The 18,574-nt window shown below is 37.3% G+C and overlaps 1 protein-coding gene across 2 annotated transcripts in view; it reads left to right on the top strand.

The window, feature by feature from the left end:
• The window catches only part of sh2d3ca (SH2 domain containing 3Ca), a 36,152-nt gene extending 24,306 nt beyond the window's left edge, over positions 1 to 11,846 (top strand). The window contains exons 2-11 of one of the 2 annotated variants that reach the window (XM_016518782.1): positions 450 to 578; positions 2,541 to 2,968; positions 3,372 to 3,449; positions 3,734 to 3,834; positions 4,829 to 5,319; positions 7,294 to 7,409; positions 8,364 to 8,535; positions 8,800 to 8,911; positions 10,561 to 10,767; positions 11,011 to 11,846. In XM_016518782.1, coding sequence (XP_016374268.1) covers positions 450 to 578; positions 2,541 to 2,968; positions 3,372 to 3,449; positions 3,734 to 3,834; positions 4,829 to 5,319; positions 7,294 to 7,409; positions 8,364 to 8,535; positions 8,800 to 8,911; positions 10,561 to 10,767; positions 11,011 to 11,186 — 2,010 coding nt within the window. In that variant the 3' untranslated portion in view covers positions 11,187 to 11,846. The remainder of the gene's footprint in view (positions 1 to 449; positions 579 to 2,540; positions 2,969 to 3,371; positions 3,450 to 3,733; positions 3,835 to 4,828; positions 5,320 to 7,293; positions 7,410 to 8,363; positions 8,536 to 8,799; positions 8,912 to 10,560; positions 10,768 to 11,010) is intronic. The other variant, XM_016518783.1, reaches the window with a different exon arrangement.
• The last annotated feature ends 6,728 nt before the right edge of the window (positions 11,847 to 18,574 follow it).

Genomic DNA, 18,574 nt, shown 5'->3' with positions numbered 1-18,574 from the left:
TTCATTACAATGCCGCCTGTGTTTGGATTAGTTTTCCTGTGTCACAGAGGGTCGACACCTTCGCCTTGAACTGTCACACTCATAGATTACGCATTATTTCTACTGGACACAGAGTGCTGTTGTCTAAAAGGACACACTTGGGACGGTTCTTTGAGTGAGGCAAGCAAGTCTCTTCCTGCATTGTGTATTTGTATGCTTTTATTTGATTTTAGCAACATGGTTAGATGTTACATAAATTATAAAGAAGAACTATGTGCAGTGAAGCTCTATGTGACTCAAATTACTTTTTAATTTCTCGTATGGATTGATACGTCAGTTTGATGAGTGAGGCAATAAACCTTACAATTGTTTTTTTCTCAGAGTGATCAATAGTTTGCCGTATCATATATTTGTGTGTTCATGAAGTAGGGCAGTGTGACTTATCTGTTGGTTTTGTGTGTTTTTTGCAGTTCTCCAAGGAGAAGTACCTGCTGGAGTCGCCTCCGGAGAAACTCAGGAAGGAGCTGGAGGAGGAGCTCAAACTCAGTAGCAGTGACATGAGGAGCCACGGCTGGTACCATGGCCATATTCCACGAGAGGTGCGTTTGTGGGTCAAGATTTGCTGTGGTACAATCTCACGCAGCCAGAATTTTGACTAAAAGGAATAGGGTCTGGTCCACTTTGCAACCTATTCTGGATCCTTAGACAAAAAGAAACTGTCGTGTAAAACGACATTTCATTTTGGAAGTTAATTTTGGATTTGGAGGTGGATTTGTGTCAAATTGATTATACCACAATAATGAACCAGGCTCGTTTCTGCCATTGAATAAAAATAAAAAAGGTAATTGCGACTTTTTATCTCACAGTTAACATCTCTCAATTCTGAGCTTTTTTCTCAGAATTGCATGATATAAAGTCGCAATTACATGTTATAAAGTCAGAATTGTGAGATATAAACTTGCAATGGTAAGAAAATAGTGGGTCTTTTTTTTCATCTAAATTGTACTTTATATCATGAAATTGCTAGTTTATATCTCAAAATTCTGAGGAAAAAAAAGTCCGAATTGCAAGTTTATATCTCACAATTCCAATTTTATTTCTCACCACTGCAAGTTTATACCCTGCAATTCTGCACAGTTGCAAGTTTATATCTCGCAATTCTGAGAAAAAAGTCAGAATTGAGATGTAAACTCGTAATTGTGAGGAAAAAATGAATTGTGAGTTTATGTCTCACTTCTCGCAGTTGCAAATTTGTAGTTTAAAGTAATTTTTGCAGTGATACCATAGAAGAACCCCAAAAGAACCCACGGGACCTTACAGTGAACAGTTTGTTTATAAGTGTGAAGAACATTTTAATAATCTGAAGAATTTTACAGAAACTTTTACCTTTTGTTTCCACTATAAAGAACCTTTTGTTCAATGGAAAGGTTCAGTTGATGTTAAAGGTTCTTCATGGAACCATCAATGCCATTAAAGAAACGTTAAGTTCTTAATCTTGGAAGTTGCGTAAATCAAGCCGATCAAATTTGAGCTGGTGATTTCACTCAGTGTTCGTGTGCAATATGCATCTCATATTCAGTGAAAGGACTCTCTGCCATCTATGGCTATACCTTCCCAAAATCTCAAACTGTTCTCTCAAACAAATGGAGCAATGTTTTGAAAGTACCAGTGTTTCACTCTTCAGGAAACCGCCTACAAATGACTTCCAGTTGTCTCTGCATATTAAATGGTAATGGATGAAAGTATTTTAACTTCAAAAACATTACACACCTCAACATTGAGAACAATGGATGTCAAAGGGAAGTCCACACTATGATGTCCAAACAAGTGTGCATGTAACTGGAGAAGTTGTTCAATTAAAACCTTTGTTAGCAGTTTTACAGTATTTTCTATGTGCATTCTATACATGTGTTTGTATATTGTATATTTGCTTGTTTTGTGCATGTTTGGGTTTTTCTGTCGGCGTGTGTGTGAGAGAGTGTGTTTGTGTCCTTTTTTGCACCATAGAGCCGTCAAACTACAGCCCACGCTGTCTCTACTATGAGAGCAGCCATCTGGGCATTAGCATAATGTATTCCTGCCCAAGCTGGAGTAAAGAGAAACTCCAGTCCCCTCTTTTAAAAACTATAGCTAGTCGCCATGGCGATACGCCCCCATGCTGCACTTCTGACCTCACCAAATGTACTGTTGTGCCATCTGCTGGCGCAGAGGCATGTAGCACATAAAGTATCACATCTGTGGCATTTAATCAACTATCTTTTAAAACTTGTGTAGAATACACAAGTTATTCTATTGATTCAGTTGCTAACACACTGATGTAAAAATGTTAACGCAAATGTCAACAAAAACAGAATAAAGAATGCTTTCGATTACCACAGAAAGTAATTTTAATTAATTTCTTTTCATTTAAAATGTGTTTATTTAAAAAACAAATTACACATTTCCACTGGAATGTTCTGGGGAAAAAGTGAGCTGTGGTGCTTATGTGGGAAATGTGGGTTTGAGTCCAGCTCGCAACATTTCCTTTAATAATCCCTTTTCTTTTATTTGTGTCAACACAGGCCTCAGAAACTTTGGTTCTGCGTAGCGGTGACTTCCTCGTACGGGACTCCCTGTCAAGCGTGGGCGACTATGTCCTCACGTGTCGCTGGCAGCAGGACGTGATCCACTGTTGGATCAGTAAAGTCCTGGTCAAAAGCGGGCAAACCAAAATCCAGTACATGCTGGAGCATGAGAGCTTCGACTCTGTCCCCATGCTGGTCAGGCACCATGCTGGCACGGGTCGACCCGTGTGCCCACGCACTGGAGCCCAGCTGCTGTGTCCGGTCAACCGAATGCTGCCGCTGAGGTACCTGGAGGCGACATTTGCTTTGGCTGGTGGGAGACCAGGATCTGCACATTCACCATCGACCCAGAGGGGGGCGCACATCAAGAGACGAAGCGTTACCATGACGGATGGACTGACCACAGAGAAGATCATTCCTCACAGGTAGACCTTCATCATCATCATCATCATCATCTTCTCAAATAATAAAGTAGCTAACTCATAGTGCCTTGTTTTGTTTTGTGACCATAATCATGTAGTGTTTTTAAGGACCACCAGGAGTTAAATTGGTTCAGAGGCTCAAAATAATATATTAAAGTGTTTTGTTTTGTTCTGTGACCATATTCATTTAGTGTTTTTAGTGACCACCAGGAGTTAAATTGGTTCAAAGTCTCAAAATAAATATATATATATATATATATATATATACTGTATATGTTTAGAATATATTTCCAAATCTTGAATATGTTCAGGTATCTCAGGTCTGAGATCAGGCATATTAATAGGTCATGTACACACGTGCCAAAGATGCATGAGTGATGTGCTCATGTAGGATGTCTTGTATTAGCAGTGCAGCCCAGCCTACAGAGCCAGATGAGTCTCAGACAGTCGAGCCAGAGGTGAAACCAGCGGAGGGCAGCAGCTGGTGTGTGTGTGTGTTTATGTGTGTGTGTTCACAGCTGGCACAGACCCCCTCCCACTCACTTCTGTTTTCCAAACAGATTTGGCCACATGGAAACCCTTCACCTGCTTCTGTGCATGTCGTCTCTAGCAGCACTGAATGTGTTTTTCAGAAAGCTTGTAGCTGTGGCTTATAAGTTGTCCACCAAAATTAGAAGCTGAAAATGCTATATGCTTGATTGTTTTGACATGTAAAATGTGTTTTGACATAAAGAATGAAGGATTTAATAGCATGTTTGTCTTCTCCAGCCCCTCTACAGTGCACCATAAGGATGCCATGAGGAACTGCGCCATGAGCATGGATCAAATCCAAGAGTACCGCTGCCCGCTATCCCCTGCCTACAGCTCCAGTGAGTCCACACACACATTCACATGCATATATCTGAATATTTAAACCCATTGATTCCATTAGCCCACCCAAAAAGTAAATGATAATGTGCATCCAGCAAAATAAACCTAGACAGGGTGATCAGGACCTCGACACGAAGTGAATTACTGATTTGATTTGAAATATGTTATTAGCCATTAAACGCAAAGCTTCCACGAAGAAACACGTCGATCTAGCACATTTTTACATGGAAAAGTAGCGCAGAGGATTAGAAAAATGCATTCTATGTGAACAGCGCCTAGCAGTGAGCAAAAAAATCCTTCTGCCAACGAAATGAACACTACAACAATATAACCATAGGCCTACTATTGGGGGCCATTCACACAGAACTATTGAAAAGTTAAACTTTTGAAAAACATCTTGTGCATCTTGTGTTTTTAACCGCAAAATGCATGACGAAACGGAAAAATGCAAGATCTATGGACAGTTTTTTTTTAAGTTGAATTTTTAACTTGAGCGTTGCATTTATAGTATGCCGTGTCATGTGCGAGATGCTGCAAAAGATGCAAGAAAAAAGATCAAACATGTCCATATACCGCATGTTAACAGAAAAACATGGACAGTGGACTGCAAAAATGCATTTTTAAAAAACTTCCATTTTTTAAAAACGCATCCCTAGACGTTTTCGTTCCACTACCCAGTGCCTCGCATTTTTAACCTCAAAAACGCATTCTTTGTGAACACCCCCTTAATACTGAAGTCATCCGGTTTTATTTTAAATGCAGTCAGTTACTGAGGGTCACCAGCTGCATTTGAATGAAACGGAGAGAGCATGTCCGTCGTGTGATACGACAGACATGAAAGAAGAGTGAGCCTCCGATACCTCTGAGCAGTCATTTTTACTGACGACGGTCATTATCTGGGAATAATTGGACTCGGAATGTTGCAACTGACCAATCAAAATCAAGCGTTTCAGAGAACCACGTAATAGTCTGTTATTTTGTTTGTTTCTCCAGTCTCCCGCCACAGACATGGCTCAGGTGGGCGTGTCCTCGCCGTGATCCCGCCTTCTCCAGTGATGCGGCGCTCCAGCGATCCACATCTCTCGCCATCCTCCTCCAATAACAACCTTCCCTGCTCAGACATGCCCCCCAGCACCCACTGCACGCCTGCCCACGGTTACCCGTCTGAGAGTTCAGAGCAGGGCGGCAGCTACTGTGAGCTGAGACCCGGTCAAGCCCCCATTCCTCCCTGCAAGAGCTACGTTGAGAGGCTGAGGGTGGAGGATGGCCAAAATCCGGACTCTGGAGCCCCAGATGGGGTGGAGGGCTTCATGCTCCCCCTGATGGAGACCAGCTCCTCCTTCAAGCCTGGGAAATACCAGTCGACACTTCTGCCAGCCGAGAATAAACCTCTGGAGATGAGTGTTTTGAAGAGGGTTAAGGAGCTTCTGGCAGAGGTGGATCCCAAAACAGCCGCCAAGCACATCACCAAGGCAGACTGCACGGTAAAAAAAACACAAATAAATAGATTGCCATCAGAAGAAACTGACACTCACTGGCTATATTACTGTTTCCCTATACATTACTACATTTTATTAGCATTTTAATAAATTTTATCACCACGCTAATTAGGTGCCTTGAACAATACATCTGTAACCATAAAATAAAAATTCTGCACTCTAAAAAAATATTTATTGAATTTTGGCAGGAGATAATAACACATTATAACACGTTTCAGCTATTAACCTTCTTCTGTGTGGTGCTTCACTGTTTATCAGGAATTATATACAAAGCAAAGATTATTGTTAAGTGTTGATAATAAAACAATCAATCCACGAACTCCAGTTCAACTCCATCTGAAACAAATCATAATACAGTAATGGGAACAAGTAACACATCAGGCAAAAATCCTGTTCATAAATATTGAAAAATAAAATGAGAATAATAACTGCAAAAACGATGAGAGCTCGAAATTCACATTTAAACCCATAGTTAGCAATGGTTCAGTCAATGAACCTTTTTCAAGTGAAGAAGGTCAATTGACTGAAATGTTACTAATAAAATTTCATAATGATGCAAGTTTGGGTCATGACAATAATTTTTTCGAGTTCCTACATTTATATTTGAATTTTATACAATGCACCTACAGATGATTTGATGTGAGGCACAATTTTAAGTAAATACATTTTTTTTTAGAATTGAGTAAAAATATTATTTAATTTCTATTAATTAACAGTTTCTTGCTGAGAATTTTTAAATCAGTTTTCTAGAGACATTTTTCAGTTGTTTTGTTCACAAATGCATAACTAGGTCAAAAACACACACCCATTGTGTTTTTCATATTTTTACCCATATAACCCAGGTTCAGTTTTTAATATATAGACTTTTAGTTGGTTTTAGTTAGATAGGTTTAGATAGGTTTTAGGTGGGTGCATATTTGTAATGAATGAAAACTAATAATAATAATAATGATAATAATAATAAATACAGCATTATTGTTAATTATAGAAAATTATATTTTATATTTATTATCAAATCTAATAAGTCAGTGAGAGCTGTACATATAGAAAAAAAGAGATCTTTTTTTTTCAGGTCTGGTCACGTGGTCTTTGTTTTGGGCCAGATTCTGATTTCAACTTAAAGCCCAAATATATCTCTGCTATATCATGACTAGCCCCCTTAAAAGGGATAGTTCACCCAAAAATGAAAATTCTGTCATCATTTACTCACCCTCAAGAAGATATTTTTAAAAAATGTTGACGGTAGCCACTGACTTCCATAGTGTTTTTTTTTTCATACTATGTAAGTCAATGGCTACCATCAACTGTTTTGTTACCAATATTCTTCACAATATCTTCTTTTGTGTTCAACAGAAGAAATAAAGGTTTGGAACAACTTTAGGGCAAGTGAATGATGACAGAACTCATTTTTGGGTGAACTATCTCTTTAACCACACAACTTACCACAATTTACTTATTAGTGCTTTTTGATACCTGACTGATGTCGCGAATTACTGTTTACTATTAAATAAATTATTCTTACATGAATTGTTGGAGGACCCAGGACAACATTACCAGTTCTCATACACATTTACATTTCCAAACACTCCCAAAGAAGTACACAAACAGTAAAAATGACCAGTAAACCCCACGACAGACAGACAGAATGACATTTGATTGGTTCTCAAGTTCTTGATTCTGTTTTCTGATTCATGAGAGCAGACAACATTATGTAAGGCACACGTGAAGCTGACTGATAAAGTCTGGACGGCACACCAAACCTTTCATCAGTGTTGTCTTCCATTAACATCTAAACCTTCAGGGTTAATCAACTCTTTCCACACTGCTGTTTACCACATTCATCATGTGATGAGTTCAAGGGTAATTAAATGTCTTCTGTTCTGACTGTGAATATATTAGGGTGGAAATAAAGGGATGGGGTTGAATATATTGCTCGTGTAACTGTGTGGCCATCTGCAGGTTGCTAGGATACTGGGCGTTACCAAGGAGATGCAGAGGATGATGGGAGTGAGCTCGGGGCTGGAGCAGCTGACTCTTCCGCATGGACACCAGCTGAGGCTGGATCTGCTGGAGAGGTGAGGAAACACTTCAAAATCAGGACATGCCGCAGACTTCAGCTGTTCTGAAGTGAAGGGAATAACACCGAAATCAACAGCCAATGAAGTCCAGTAATTAACTTTATTCCAAACAGCAGATGGACATTTTTAGGTGAACTATCCCTTTCAGCTGATTTACAGAATTACAGATAATGAAAATAATTCAGAATTAAACCATACAATAAAATATATATATATATATAACTTAATACTGATGTTATTATGTTATTTAGTATTTAACTTTTTCATAAAAGTATAGCAAGAACACAAACCAAGTTTGGAGTCAGTAATATGTTTTTTTCTTTGAAATAAGAAGTATGAAATGAATACTTTTATTAAGCAAGGATGCAATAAATATATCAACAGTGTCAGTAAAGACATTTATAATTGTCCAAACACAAAATACGCAAAAAATATTAAGCAGCACAACTGTTTTCAACATTGATAATAATAATTGTGCATGTTTCTTGAGCATCAAATCAGCATATTAGAATGATTTCTGAAGGATCATGTGACACTGAAGACTGGAGTAATGATGCTGTAAATTTAGCTTTGCATCATAGAAATTAATTACATGTTGAAATAAATTAAAATACAAAACAGTGTTATTATGTTAATAATATTTTGCAATATTACTGTATTTTTGATCAAATAAACGCTGCTTTGGTGAGCATAAGAGACAAAAATATTACAAAATCTTACCAACTCCAAATATTTGAACATTAGTGTGTAAGCTGAAAATGAACACAGCAATACTCATATAAATCTAAAAACATACATATATATAAAACAAGCCATCATACGATTTACAGAGATACAGTATTAGATTAAAAAAAAAATGTTTTCTAGCAACTTGTCCTGTATCATTGCAGCTGTATTGAATATATTTGCGTGATCAGCTGTGTTCTGCTTTCTTTGTCTCTTGTTCAACAGGTTTTACACCATGTCTATAATGATGGCGGTGGATTTGTTGGGTTGTACGGGCAGCACAGAGGAGAGAGCCGCCCTCCTGCATAAAACCATCCAGCTGGCTGCTGAACTCAAGAGCAATATGGGCAATATGTACGGATTTGCTGCAGTCATGAGAGCGCTGGAGCTGCCGCAGGTGAGAACGCACACCTGTCCTCTCAGACCACAGCATATGAGGTGTCATTCATGGTTTAAATGCCAAAGTTTAATAGCAAGTTTAAAAACAATAGTAATGCATAGTAATAATTTGTATATCAGAATAGTATTATTTAGATGTATTATTTAACTCGTGCTGATCGTTCTAAGGTTGCAATTATTTTCCAGTAAACGCACAGCTATGAAGTAGCTCCGGATATATTACAGTTATATATTTCTGTATATTCTGTGATGTTTGGTGTAGATCTCACGGCTGGAGCAGACATGGATAACACTGCGACAGAGACACACAGAAGGCGCCATCCTCTATGAGAAGAAACTCAAGCCATTCCTGAAGGCCATGACTGATGGGAAAGGTAGAACAGGGTGTCTTAAACAATGTTCTTTAATGACGAAATGCTGTTAATGTTCTTCACTACAGAACGTTTATTATTAGTGACAGTAGCAAATCCTAAGCAATTGGTAAAATCACATGAACAATATAGTGTTATTCTTGATAGTGGTTGACCGATATATATCTCCAAAGGCATTTTTAAATTATCGGTATTGGCCGATTAATTTTTCTCTTTGGCCGATAAGTGTCAGAGGTAGCTTTTATTTTGAAAGCAGTGGGACTTTTATTTTGATAGAGATAAGAAACCAACCAAAGCCTGAGTGCACACATGAGTGTTATCTTTGATAGTGGTTGACCGATATATATCTCCAAAGGCATTTTTAAATTATCGGTATTGGCCGATTAATTTTTCTCTTTGGCCGATAAGTGTCAGAGGTAGCTTTTATTTTGAAAGCAGTGGGACTTTTATTTTGATAGAGATAAGAAACCAACCAAAGCCTGAGTGCACGCATGAGTGTTCAATTCTTGATTTCATATGCTGCGTTATATCCAGTTTGCCATTATGTCATATTCATGTCGTATGTTATTGTGTTCTGTATGTAAAATTAGTGTTAACTGGTCTTTATTTGAGAAAATATTATTCCCAGTGCGCACGGTTGCTAAAGCATAAATTTATTTTTTTAGTTATATTTTTAAGTAAAATTAAACAAATTTATTGCAGCAATTATGCATATTATTTAAATTAAATTGTGTAATATAATATACTGTATATTTTTTATATATGATATAAGATACTGATACTGACATAAACCATCAAAAAAAAAATAAAGAAAATCAACCACTAATTCCTAAGATTAATGGAATTCATATTCATTACAATTAATGTTGATGTAATTTACAAGATTTATTGTTTTATTTATTAACTTTCCTGTATTTGAATTCACGTTCATGTAAATTATTTATTTGAAATACCATCTGATAATATTTTTTTTAAATAAATATAGTTGATAATAAAAGAAATATAATGAATGTAATAAAATATCAGAGAATATTTTGATTTTACTCATTTATTATTTAATTTTGTTTTTTATATTTTCATTTTTACTTATCAATCTTTTATTTAATTTGGCACTGGCAATTATATAATTATATAAATCACAAATGTGACCCTGGAGCACAAAACCAGTCTTAAGTAGCACGGGTATATTTGTAGCAATAGCCAAAAATAACATTGTATGGGTCAAAATAATTTATTTTTCTTTTATGCCAAAAATCATTAGGATATTAAGTAAAGATCATGTTCCATGAAGATATTTTGTAAATTTCCTACTGTAAATATATCAAAACTTCATTTTTGATTAGTAATATGCATTGCTAAGAACTTCATTTGGACAACTTTAAAGGTGATTTTCTTAATATTTAGATTTTTTGCACCCTCAGATTCCAGATTTTCAAATAGTTGTATCTCGGCCAAATATTGTCCTATCCTAACAAACCATACATCAATGGAAAGCTTATTTATTCAGCTTTCAGATGATGTATAAATCTCAATTTCGAAAAAATTGACACTTAATACTGGTTTTGTGTTCCAGGGTCACAAATCCCCCAGTAGTTCCAACTGTTTTTTAATATTTATTTATTTATAATTTTAATTATTTCTTAATCTTTCAGAGAGCTGTGTCCTTTCGAACACCTCTTTCCCTCACGTGGTGCCGGTGTTGTCGCTGCTGGAGCGCGGTGTGGCGGCAGGCGAGGCGCTGGAGTCCTGGGAGAGTGTGGAGTCTGGAGTGGATGTGGTCATGAGTCACCTGGAAGCAGCTCGAACCATCGCTCACCACGGAGGACTGTATCGCACCAACACTGAGAGCAAGCTTCAGGGTAAACTATTAACCTGTGTTACAATTCAAATATAAAATCCAAGCATTTAATATTAGACACAATTATTCAACTTAACTTAATAAATAATAATTTACTAAAGTTAGCCTAAAAAGCATGCATGGATGTACACTTTGAAGATATATACAATATAACATTCAGGCATATACTTTAATTTGGACTGCAGTGCACTAGTCCTATTTTCTAGTCCACATACTTTATGTGGTGTTCACAATCTCCACACAGATTTCCAGGAGCGGAAGGAGGTGCTGGAAATCTTCTGTACAGAGTTTCAGATGAGGCTTTTATGGGGCAGCCGTGGCTCTGAAGGAAGCCAGGCCGAGCGCTATGAGAAGTTTGACAAAGTCCTCACCGCTTTGTCCCACAAGCTAGAACCTCCTGTACGACACAGTGAATTATAGCACCCCCGCACCCACAAATGGTATGATCCCTGACCTTCCTGTCACTCCTACTCCTGGACCGCACCATGCTTTTTGGGGGGGAGCCGGAGAATATGACAATGAGGGACTCGCTCTGCAAAACAAGGCACAAAAGGGAACAGGCTTTATGCGAGCATGATAGCGCCTCCTAAAGAACACAGTCGTGAACTGCAGCAATGGAATGAAATACAAATCTAAAGCCAAAATCTCTTCTTCAGTGGTGATCAAGGGCACTTCCTTTTCAAAAAGAGAGAATGTGATGAAGTGCACATTGACTTTAACCCAAATGGGTCTGAATCCTGTTTTATGTGAATCCATGATTTAGTTTCCATCAGCTTTTATGTCGATAAAAAGCAAAGATGTCTTGCAGAAGTGACGTGTCTCTGTACCGGAGATGAGACTGCATTGACTTAACATAGTCATGATTTATTGCTGGAATAGACTGAACACACACTCACTTTTCAAATGTCTGAATGTAAGTTGCCAAATCATGAATTCAAACAGATGTCTACTGGATAAAGAGTCTTATTTTTAGGCTCATTTTTTGGGTTCACTTCTGTGTTTTTTCGCTGTTGTCATGGCTTTATCGATAGAAATGGAGTCGACAGTTACTGTGAGGACTTGGGCCTTCATTTTTAATGAGTGTCTAACAGATGCTCACATTCACACTCTCTGACAGCATTGCTGCTCAGAGCGCTTTGGTGTCTGTATGTGTTAGAGAAGAAGTGTAAGATAGATAGAAGACATACTGTTTTCTTTCCTCTCTTTCTGTCATTCTGAGTTTTTTTTTTGTTTGTTTTTTTTTGTCTAAAGGGGTCATATCATGAGGAATGAAATTTTCCTTATTTGTAAATACAGAGTTCATTATAACTATCAGAATTTAAAAATCCAGTGCTAAAAATATGCATTTATTGAAACTAAATAGCAAAATGAGATTTTGGCATCTGAAACTCAAGGTCATTAGCATATGGCCACCCACTTTACACATCAACATCACATATTGGGTGTGCAGTCATTCTGCTAAACACCAGAAGAGCTAATGATAAGAGTAAAATTGTGAAACTAGTAAAACCCACCACATATTGTGCTGTTTTTGGCTGTGTGTAGCACCTACAGCTCTGCAGATCCTTCTAAAGGATCCCAGTGTTGAAAACAAGTTCATTTTCAGCATTGTTTTATGAATCAGTTACATTATATTAGCAACCCCACAGCTCATGTGTTTCTCATTTCATATACGAAGAAGGTCATTTGCATAAAGTCTTAAAGGCACAGCAGCACAAAAACAGCCTGTTTAATTCCAACATCAGAAAGAGGGTGGAAATGGACATAAAAAACTTAATTATGATTGTTTGGACTTTAAGAAAATTAAAATAGCAAAAATCATGATATGACCGCTTTAATATCTTTCATGACAGAGACGCTGTCTTTTAGATACATAATGTATATTCTCAATGAGACTGGATCACAATGAATGTCACACTCTAAAAAATGCTGGGTTAAATACAACCCAGTGCTGGGTAAAATAGGGACAAACCCAGCAATTGGGTTATTTTGACCCAGCGGTTGGGTTACTACCCAGAAGGTTGGGTTAAACATTTAACCCAACCGCTTGGTCAAAACAACGCAATTGCTGGGTTTGTCCATATTTTACCCAGCACTGGGTTGTATTTAACCCAGCATTTTTTAGAGTGCAGTTTGTATTAAATTATTTAAGACACCCATATAGCCAGACTTTACAGATCAAGTCCATGCCCAGATCATCCATTGCAAATCAGCAAAGACGTTTGATTTTTCATTCAAACATTCAAAGTAATGTTATGGCAATAAGTTACAAACTAATATATGGAGGATCATAGTGTTAGTGGTTCATGCTAATGCATACTGATCATATTTAAGATTAGGAGTTTTACTAAAACTGCCTATTTTGCTGCATAAATCATCCGTTTGTCCAACAGATATGAATTATACCTCATAAATCTTTTAAGGAAAGGTGGGCTACTTTAAGTTATCATAAATTCAATTTTCACTTAGGTGGATATAATAAAAGAACTAAAAAATCCCATAGAGCTGGATGAGGGATTGAATGTGGGCTCTTTTGATTTAGGCCAGCAAGTAGCCACCCAAAACACCATAGCAACACCCTAGTAGCTGCACAGCAACACCATGACATCCTGGCAGTGACTTTTGTACGAGTACCATTCACATTTTCATCAAGTTCCAGCGGAAAAACAAAGTTTGAAAGAGTTCAGCTAATAATAGCAACATGTTCATTAAATTCAAAAACACGTATTAGTAGAATACTGTTTTCATATTCTGGTAGATTAAGCCAAACAAAACCCAAAGTCACATACATATACCTCTATCAGCAGTGTAAATGTTCTACCCTTATTTCTGGGTACCATAAACAGAAAAAGTTGTAGGTACCTGGTTCTAACGCGATCTATTGTGTATCATATACAGGCTGCTATGCTTCACACCCAGTCTATCAGTGCACATTTCCAGGGAATTTTCTGAAGGCATTTTTCAGGTATCTTAATAAACGCACATCTGAAAGTAGATGATGCTGTCTTTCACAGATAGGGAAGCATTATGGGATGAAAAGTGGATCATATGCAATTTCACGTTTAGCCAGCAGAGGGCTCTGTTTAGTAAGCTAAAAAATAATAAATGGGAGCAAGTTTTGAACCTTTTGAACATTTTTTAATAAGGCCTGCTGGTCTAGGACTGTAACTTGTGTTTGGTTTCTCTACTGTAAAGCTAAATGTGTGACTATTTCGTTTTGTAAATAGTTACCCCTAAACGGATGATGATATATGAGGTGGACGAGGTCACGTGATTGCATCCTTTTAGTATGTGCTGTACATACTGGTATGTCATATGTTTTGCACTCTTTTTTCAAAAAATAAAATACAGTAAGCTTGTGTTTTTGTGCTTTTTTGCTCTAAATATTAGGTTATTTAATATCGTGTTCCTGTCTGCAAAACTCCAGATGCCTAAAATTCACAGGCTATTATTTTCACTGGTCTAATATTAACTTACAAAAACACAAGTTCACGTTAATTAGTTAGTTAGTCAGGGTAACCACATATTTAATTTTTGTCAGGAATGAAAATGAGGCTGTAAGGGATAGAAGTACAGTGCATTCAATGGATTGTGCTGTTGTTTAACAACATTGTTCCGATCGTTCAGCTGACAAGCACAAACTTATAGGCTAAATAAAAACTCCATTAAAGAGTTCCTCACTGCCTCGTTTTCATTCATGTCCTCGTTAAATTCAGTATGTCATCTAACCTGATTAAAGGACTAGTTCACCCAAAAATGAACATTTGCTGTTAATTTACTCACCCTCAGGCCATCCAAGATGTAGATGACTTGTTGAGATTTTTACCTGAAACCATATGTGGTGCTTGTTGATTCATAAAATGCAAGTCAGCAGGTACCAGGACTTTGAGAGTCAAAAAAATTATACCAGGCAACACAAAATGAATACCCATGACTCCTGATGACATATTGAGGTGTTATGAATGCAAAAGAGTCTGTACAAGAAACTGAACATAATTTACATGATTATTCTATTACATTAGTATAATATTAGTCTATTACAGCCTGACTTTAGATAAATGTATTTACAGTGTCTCACTTACTTGTCTCAGATCGAAGACTGCCTGTTTCTTAATTTGTAGTTTTAAAATAGTTGATATAGTTCCAAAATGAACGAGCAGTTCAAAGCACAACAGTATTCAGTAAGTGAATACTAATGTGCCACTCTTTTAATAACATTGTTAAAAATTAAAAATGGTTAATTCTGTTTATTAATAATACTATCATTTATTAACCTGTTAACTGTCGGTTCCACTTAAGTTTGGTCTCTTTTTAAAGAAGACACATGGCAGATTATTGTAGAAGTGAAAAAAGTTATACAAATTAAATCACAAAAAAGTTATGGAAGTTTATGTTTATGAAAACATAAAATGCAAAAATATAAATTTTTATATTTTACATAAAACATATATTTGTTTTACAAAACAGGTTGAACTCTAAAAAAAAATCTGAACAAGTTCCAAATTTAAGGTTGATATCCCCCCCCCAAAAAAATAATAATAAATAAAATCTTTCAGTAAGATTTTGTTTGGGCACACCAAACTTTTCCACTTGATGACTCAAGCTTCATTAGTGACCATATAAGGACGCCCCATTTCCATTTATAGTCTGAGTGATCTGAAATATATTTTTTCCATTCTTAGTACTATAGACAAACTACTTCATAAATATTCTAACAAACATGTGTTGGAAACCCTGGATGTGCCTTACAGCTCACAGAGAATGGGGGGTTTATATTCACTTATGTAAACACTTTACACGTTTTTTTCTCAAGAAATAGAATGGATGTTATCTTTTGAACAATTGGCATGAAAATTAACAGAGGGGTTTACCGTTTTTTTCACGATTTTACATGTACATAGCTATTTCAAAATAAAAGTCAGAACTCACGCTCTCTGACTCTGATGAGTACTCTTGCTGCAAATTAATACACTGAACAAAAGGGGGCAAAAACAAGTGTTGCGTTTATAATTTTGTTCAGTGTAAATTACGGTTGCTCTGTTAAATATATCGGTAAAATGAATAAGCCAGTCACCAAATATGAAAATTAGAGTCTTTAAGCTTTCAAATGATATATAGTTTGTCAAGATCACTTTAGATTTAGACTAAGATATTACTGTTATAAACATGTAATAACAAGTGGGCTCACCAGTGGGCCAGTTACATTTAACAGGTTAAACAATATTATTTTCAATAAACAAAACAATATTTTATTAGTATATTGTACACTTCCTGGTTTAGGATCACAAACTGAACAGAATTTAAACAGTGTAGCTCTACAATATGACCAGAAGGTGGCAGCAGCGTCGAGCTCCAGTGAGACGGGGTGCAGTGACGTCAGCATTCTCAACTCACTGCACTTGAGCCTTCTCAATACCACACACTTCACTGTGTGTTTGTTGTAGACACACACAGGTGTAGTGGTAGAATCACTAAATATAAACTATTCAAGGCTGATTATCTTGGTGAATGTCTTTAATTTAGCTATTCTTGCAAAACTGAGCAAATCAAATCTAACCTTTTAACCTAAACTTGCATATGTTCATCAAAGTTAATCAAAGTGCAAAGATGAAATATACAGTTTGCTTTATCCATTTGTGTGTGTGTGAGTGTGAGGGTGCAGTTGTGAATGCACTGCGACACAGAGCATGCGTGCTGGCTTTGAGTTGCGAGTGCGTCAGGCTAAAGTGACTTCACCAAGACAAGATGGTAGCTATGGAGGGGGGGGTTGCAGTGAAACCATGATGCAATCTCTCAGTGTGTGTTTGTGTGTGCATGCGCAAACATTTGTGTGTGTGTGTAATGTCTCCCGCACAGCTGTGTCAGTCAGAGAAAGGTCCACCAGGCACTGCTGGCAAAGCGGGCACACTGACAGAGACACAGGGACATCAGGCTCTGAAGGCCCGCTCAGCACACAAAGACACGGCCGAGCTGCCCGTCACACGTCACTGTGCTCAAAATATTGGGGAAATGCAGATTAAAATCTTTTATTGAAGGCTGCTGTGGTTGGTGAACACAAACGACAAGTCACACAATAACACACATACACAATCTGCTCTGAAAGAGAACAGGACCTTATCAAAGCTGGAATATGGAATACTATATAATATATTAAGAGCAAATTTGTTTGGTGGTTTTGTAACTGACTGTGTGTGTGTGTGTGTGTGTGTGTGTGTGTGTTTTGTATATATATATATTAATAATCTCCAATAAAAATTTTGAACTTTACAAGCCCAATCAACTTTAAGTTGTACATGGCGTGCACACACACACACACACACACACACACACGCACATACAAGCACACATGCGCACACATACATATACCCTTACTCTGCAAGCAACTAGAATATAGAACATTTAAAACAAAAAACAAAACAAATGGAAGTTCAAGGTGAACCTGTCATTCTGCAGTATTATAGTATGTGACTTTCTATTTGTTTTTCAATCATGTGAAAATGCTTTTTGTGTGCCTGTGGGCTATTTGTGGGTGAAGTGTTTTTCAACACAACAGGGTTCTGGGGCTGATATTACAGCTCTGAAAATGCCACAAATTGTGCTAAAGCAGCTGGGAAAAGCTCATTTTTTCAGCTTATTTTGGTCACATGTAATACTTGCTGTCATTATGTATGTTAGAATATCTTTCACTCTTTCTCTTTCTTTGGAAGCTGATTTATTTACAGGCGGATCCGCTGGTGACAACACAGGAACACGGCCTGTCGTGCGACAGAGACACAGGGACATCAGGCTCTGAAGGCCCGCTCAGCACACAAAGACACGGCCGAGCTGCCCGTCACACGTCACTGTGCTCAAAATATTGGGGAAATGCAGATTAAAATCTTTTATTGAAGGCTGCTGTGGTTGGTGAACACAAACGACAAGTCACACAATAACACACATACACAATCTGCTCTGAAAGAGAACAGGACCTTATCAAAGCTGGAATATGGAATACTATATAATATATTAAGAGCAAATTTGTTTGGTGGTTTTGTAAAAATTAATAAGATTTCATATTAGATTTCATGTGCACAAGACTGAAACCGGAGCTCAAATGTATGATTTATTTTGGTAACTGAGAAATGTTGATCCCCTTTACCTGGGAATATTGAGTTTGATATTTTTAATGTATTTTTTATTAAATATTGATACAAACACATATTTAATTTAAAATGGTATAGGTAACTAAAAAGCTGATCACCTTTACCAGGGAACGGCTAAGTACATGTAAAGTGACTGGATTACATGTCTTGGTGCTTTAACACTTTGTCATCTAAATCTAGAGCGCATGCCGCATCCACACACACACACACTTATTCACACACACATACATACCACTGAACTCATATTACTGTCAGTCGTGTACAACCTGCAATGTTAACGACTTTAAAAGATAAATACAACAGAAAATACAACAGAAGCCAAGATAAATATACGCATCCCATCCGTTTGGTTAATCATGGCTATATGTTAAAAAAAATGTAGTTTTAGTGTGCACATACCACTGTGATAGTCCAAATTCATTGTGATAATTTTATTTTTGGATGTCAATCCGGAGTGTCCCCTCATGTGACTCTCTGTGGCCCCAGGGCCCCCCTTGCCCCTCAGACTTCACATTACCACATGAATGGCCGTCTGCAAAGGGCCAGTTCAGCCTCGGACACCAACAGAAGGCAGGAGATTTGCAATTCAATCTGCTCTTGGTCGGGACAGACCTGTCACCAGTGTGACAGAGGCCGAGGGGGTGGGGGACCAGCACACCACTCCAC

This window comes from Sinocyclocheilus rhinocerous, unplaced genomic scaffold (genome assembly GCF_001515625.1).
Source record: "Sinocyclocheilus rhinocerous isolate Xijiao unplaced genomic scaffold, SAMN03320098_v1.1 scaffold688, whole genome shotgun sequence".
NCBI classification, from domain to species: Eukaryota; Metazoa; Chordata; class Actinopteri; order Cypriniformes; family Cyprinidae; genus Sinocyclocheilus; species Sinocyclocheilus rhinocerous.
The sequence above is the reverse complement of the archived record's forward strand: the minus strand, read 5'-3'. Positions and strand labels throughout refer to the sequence as shown.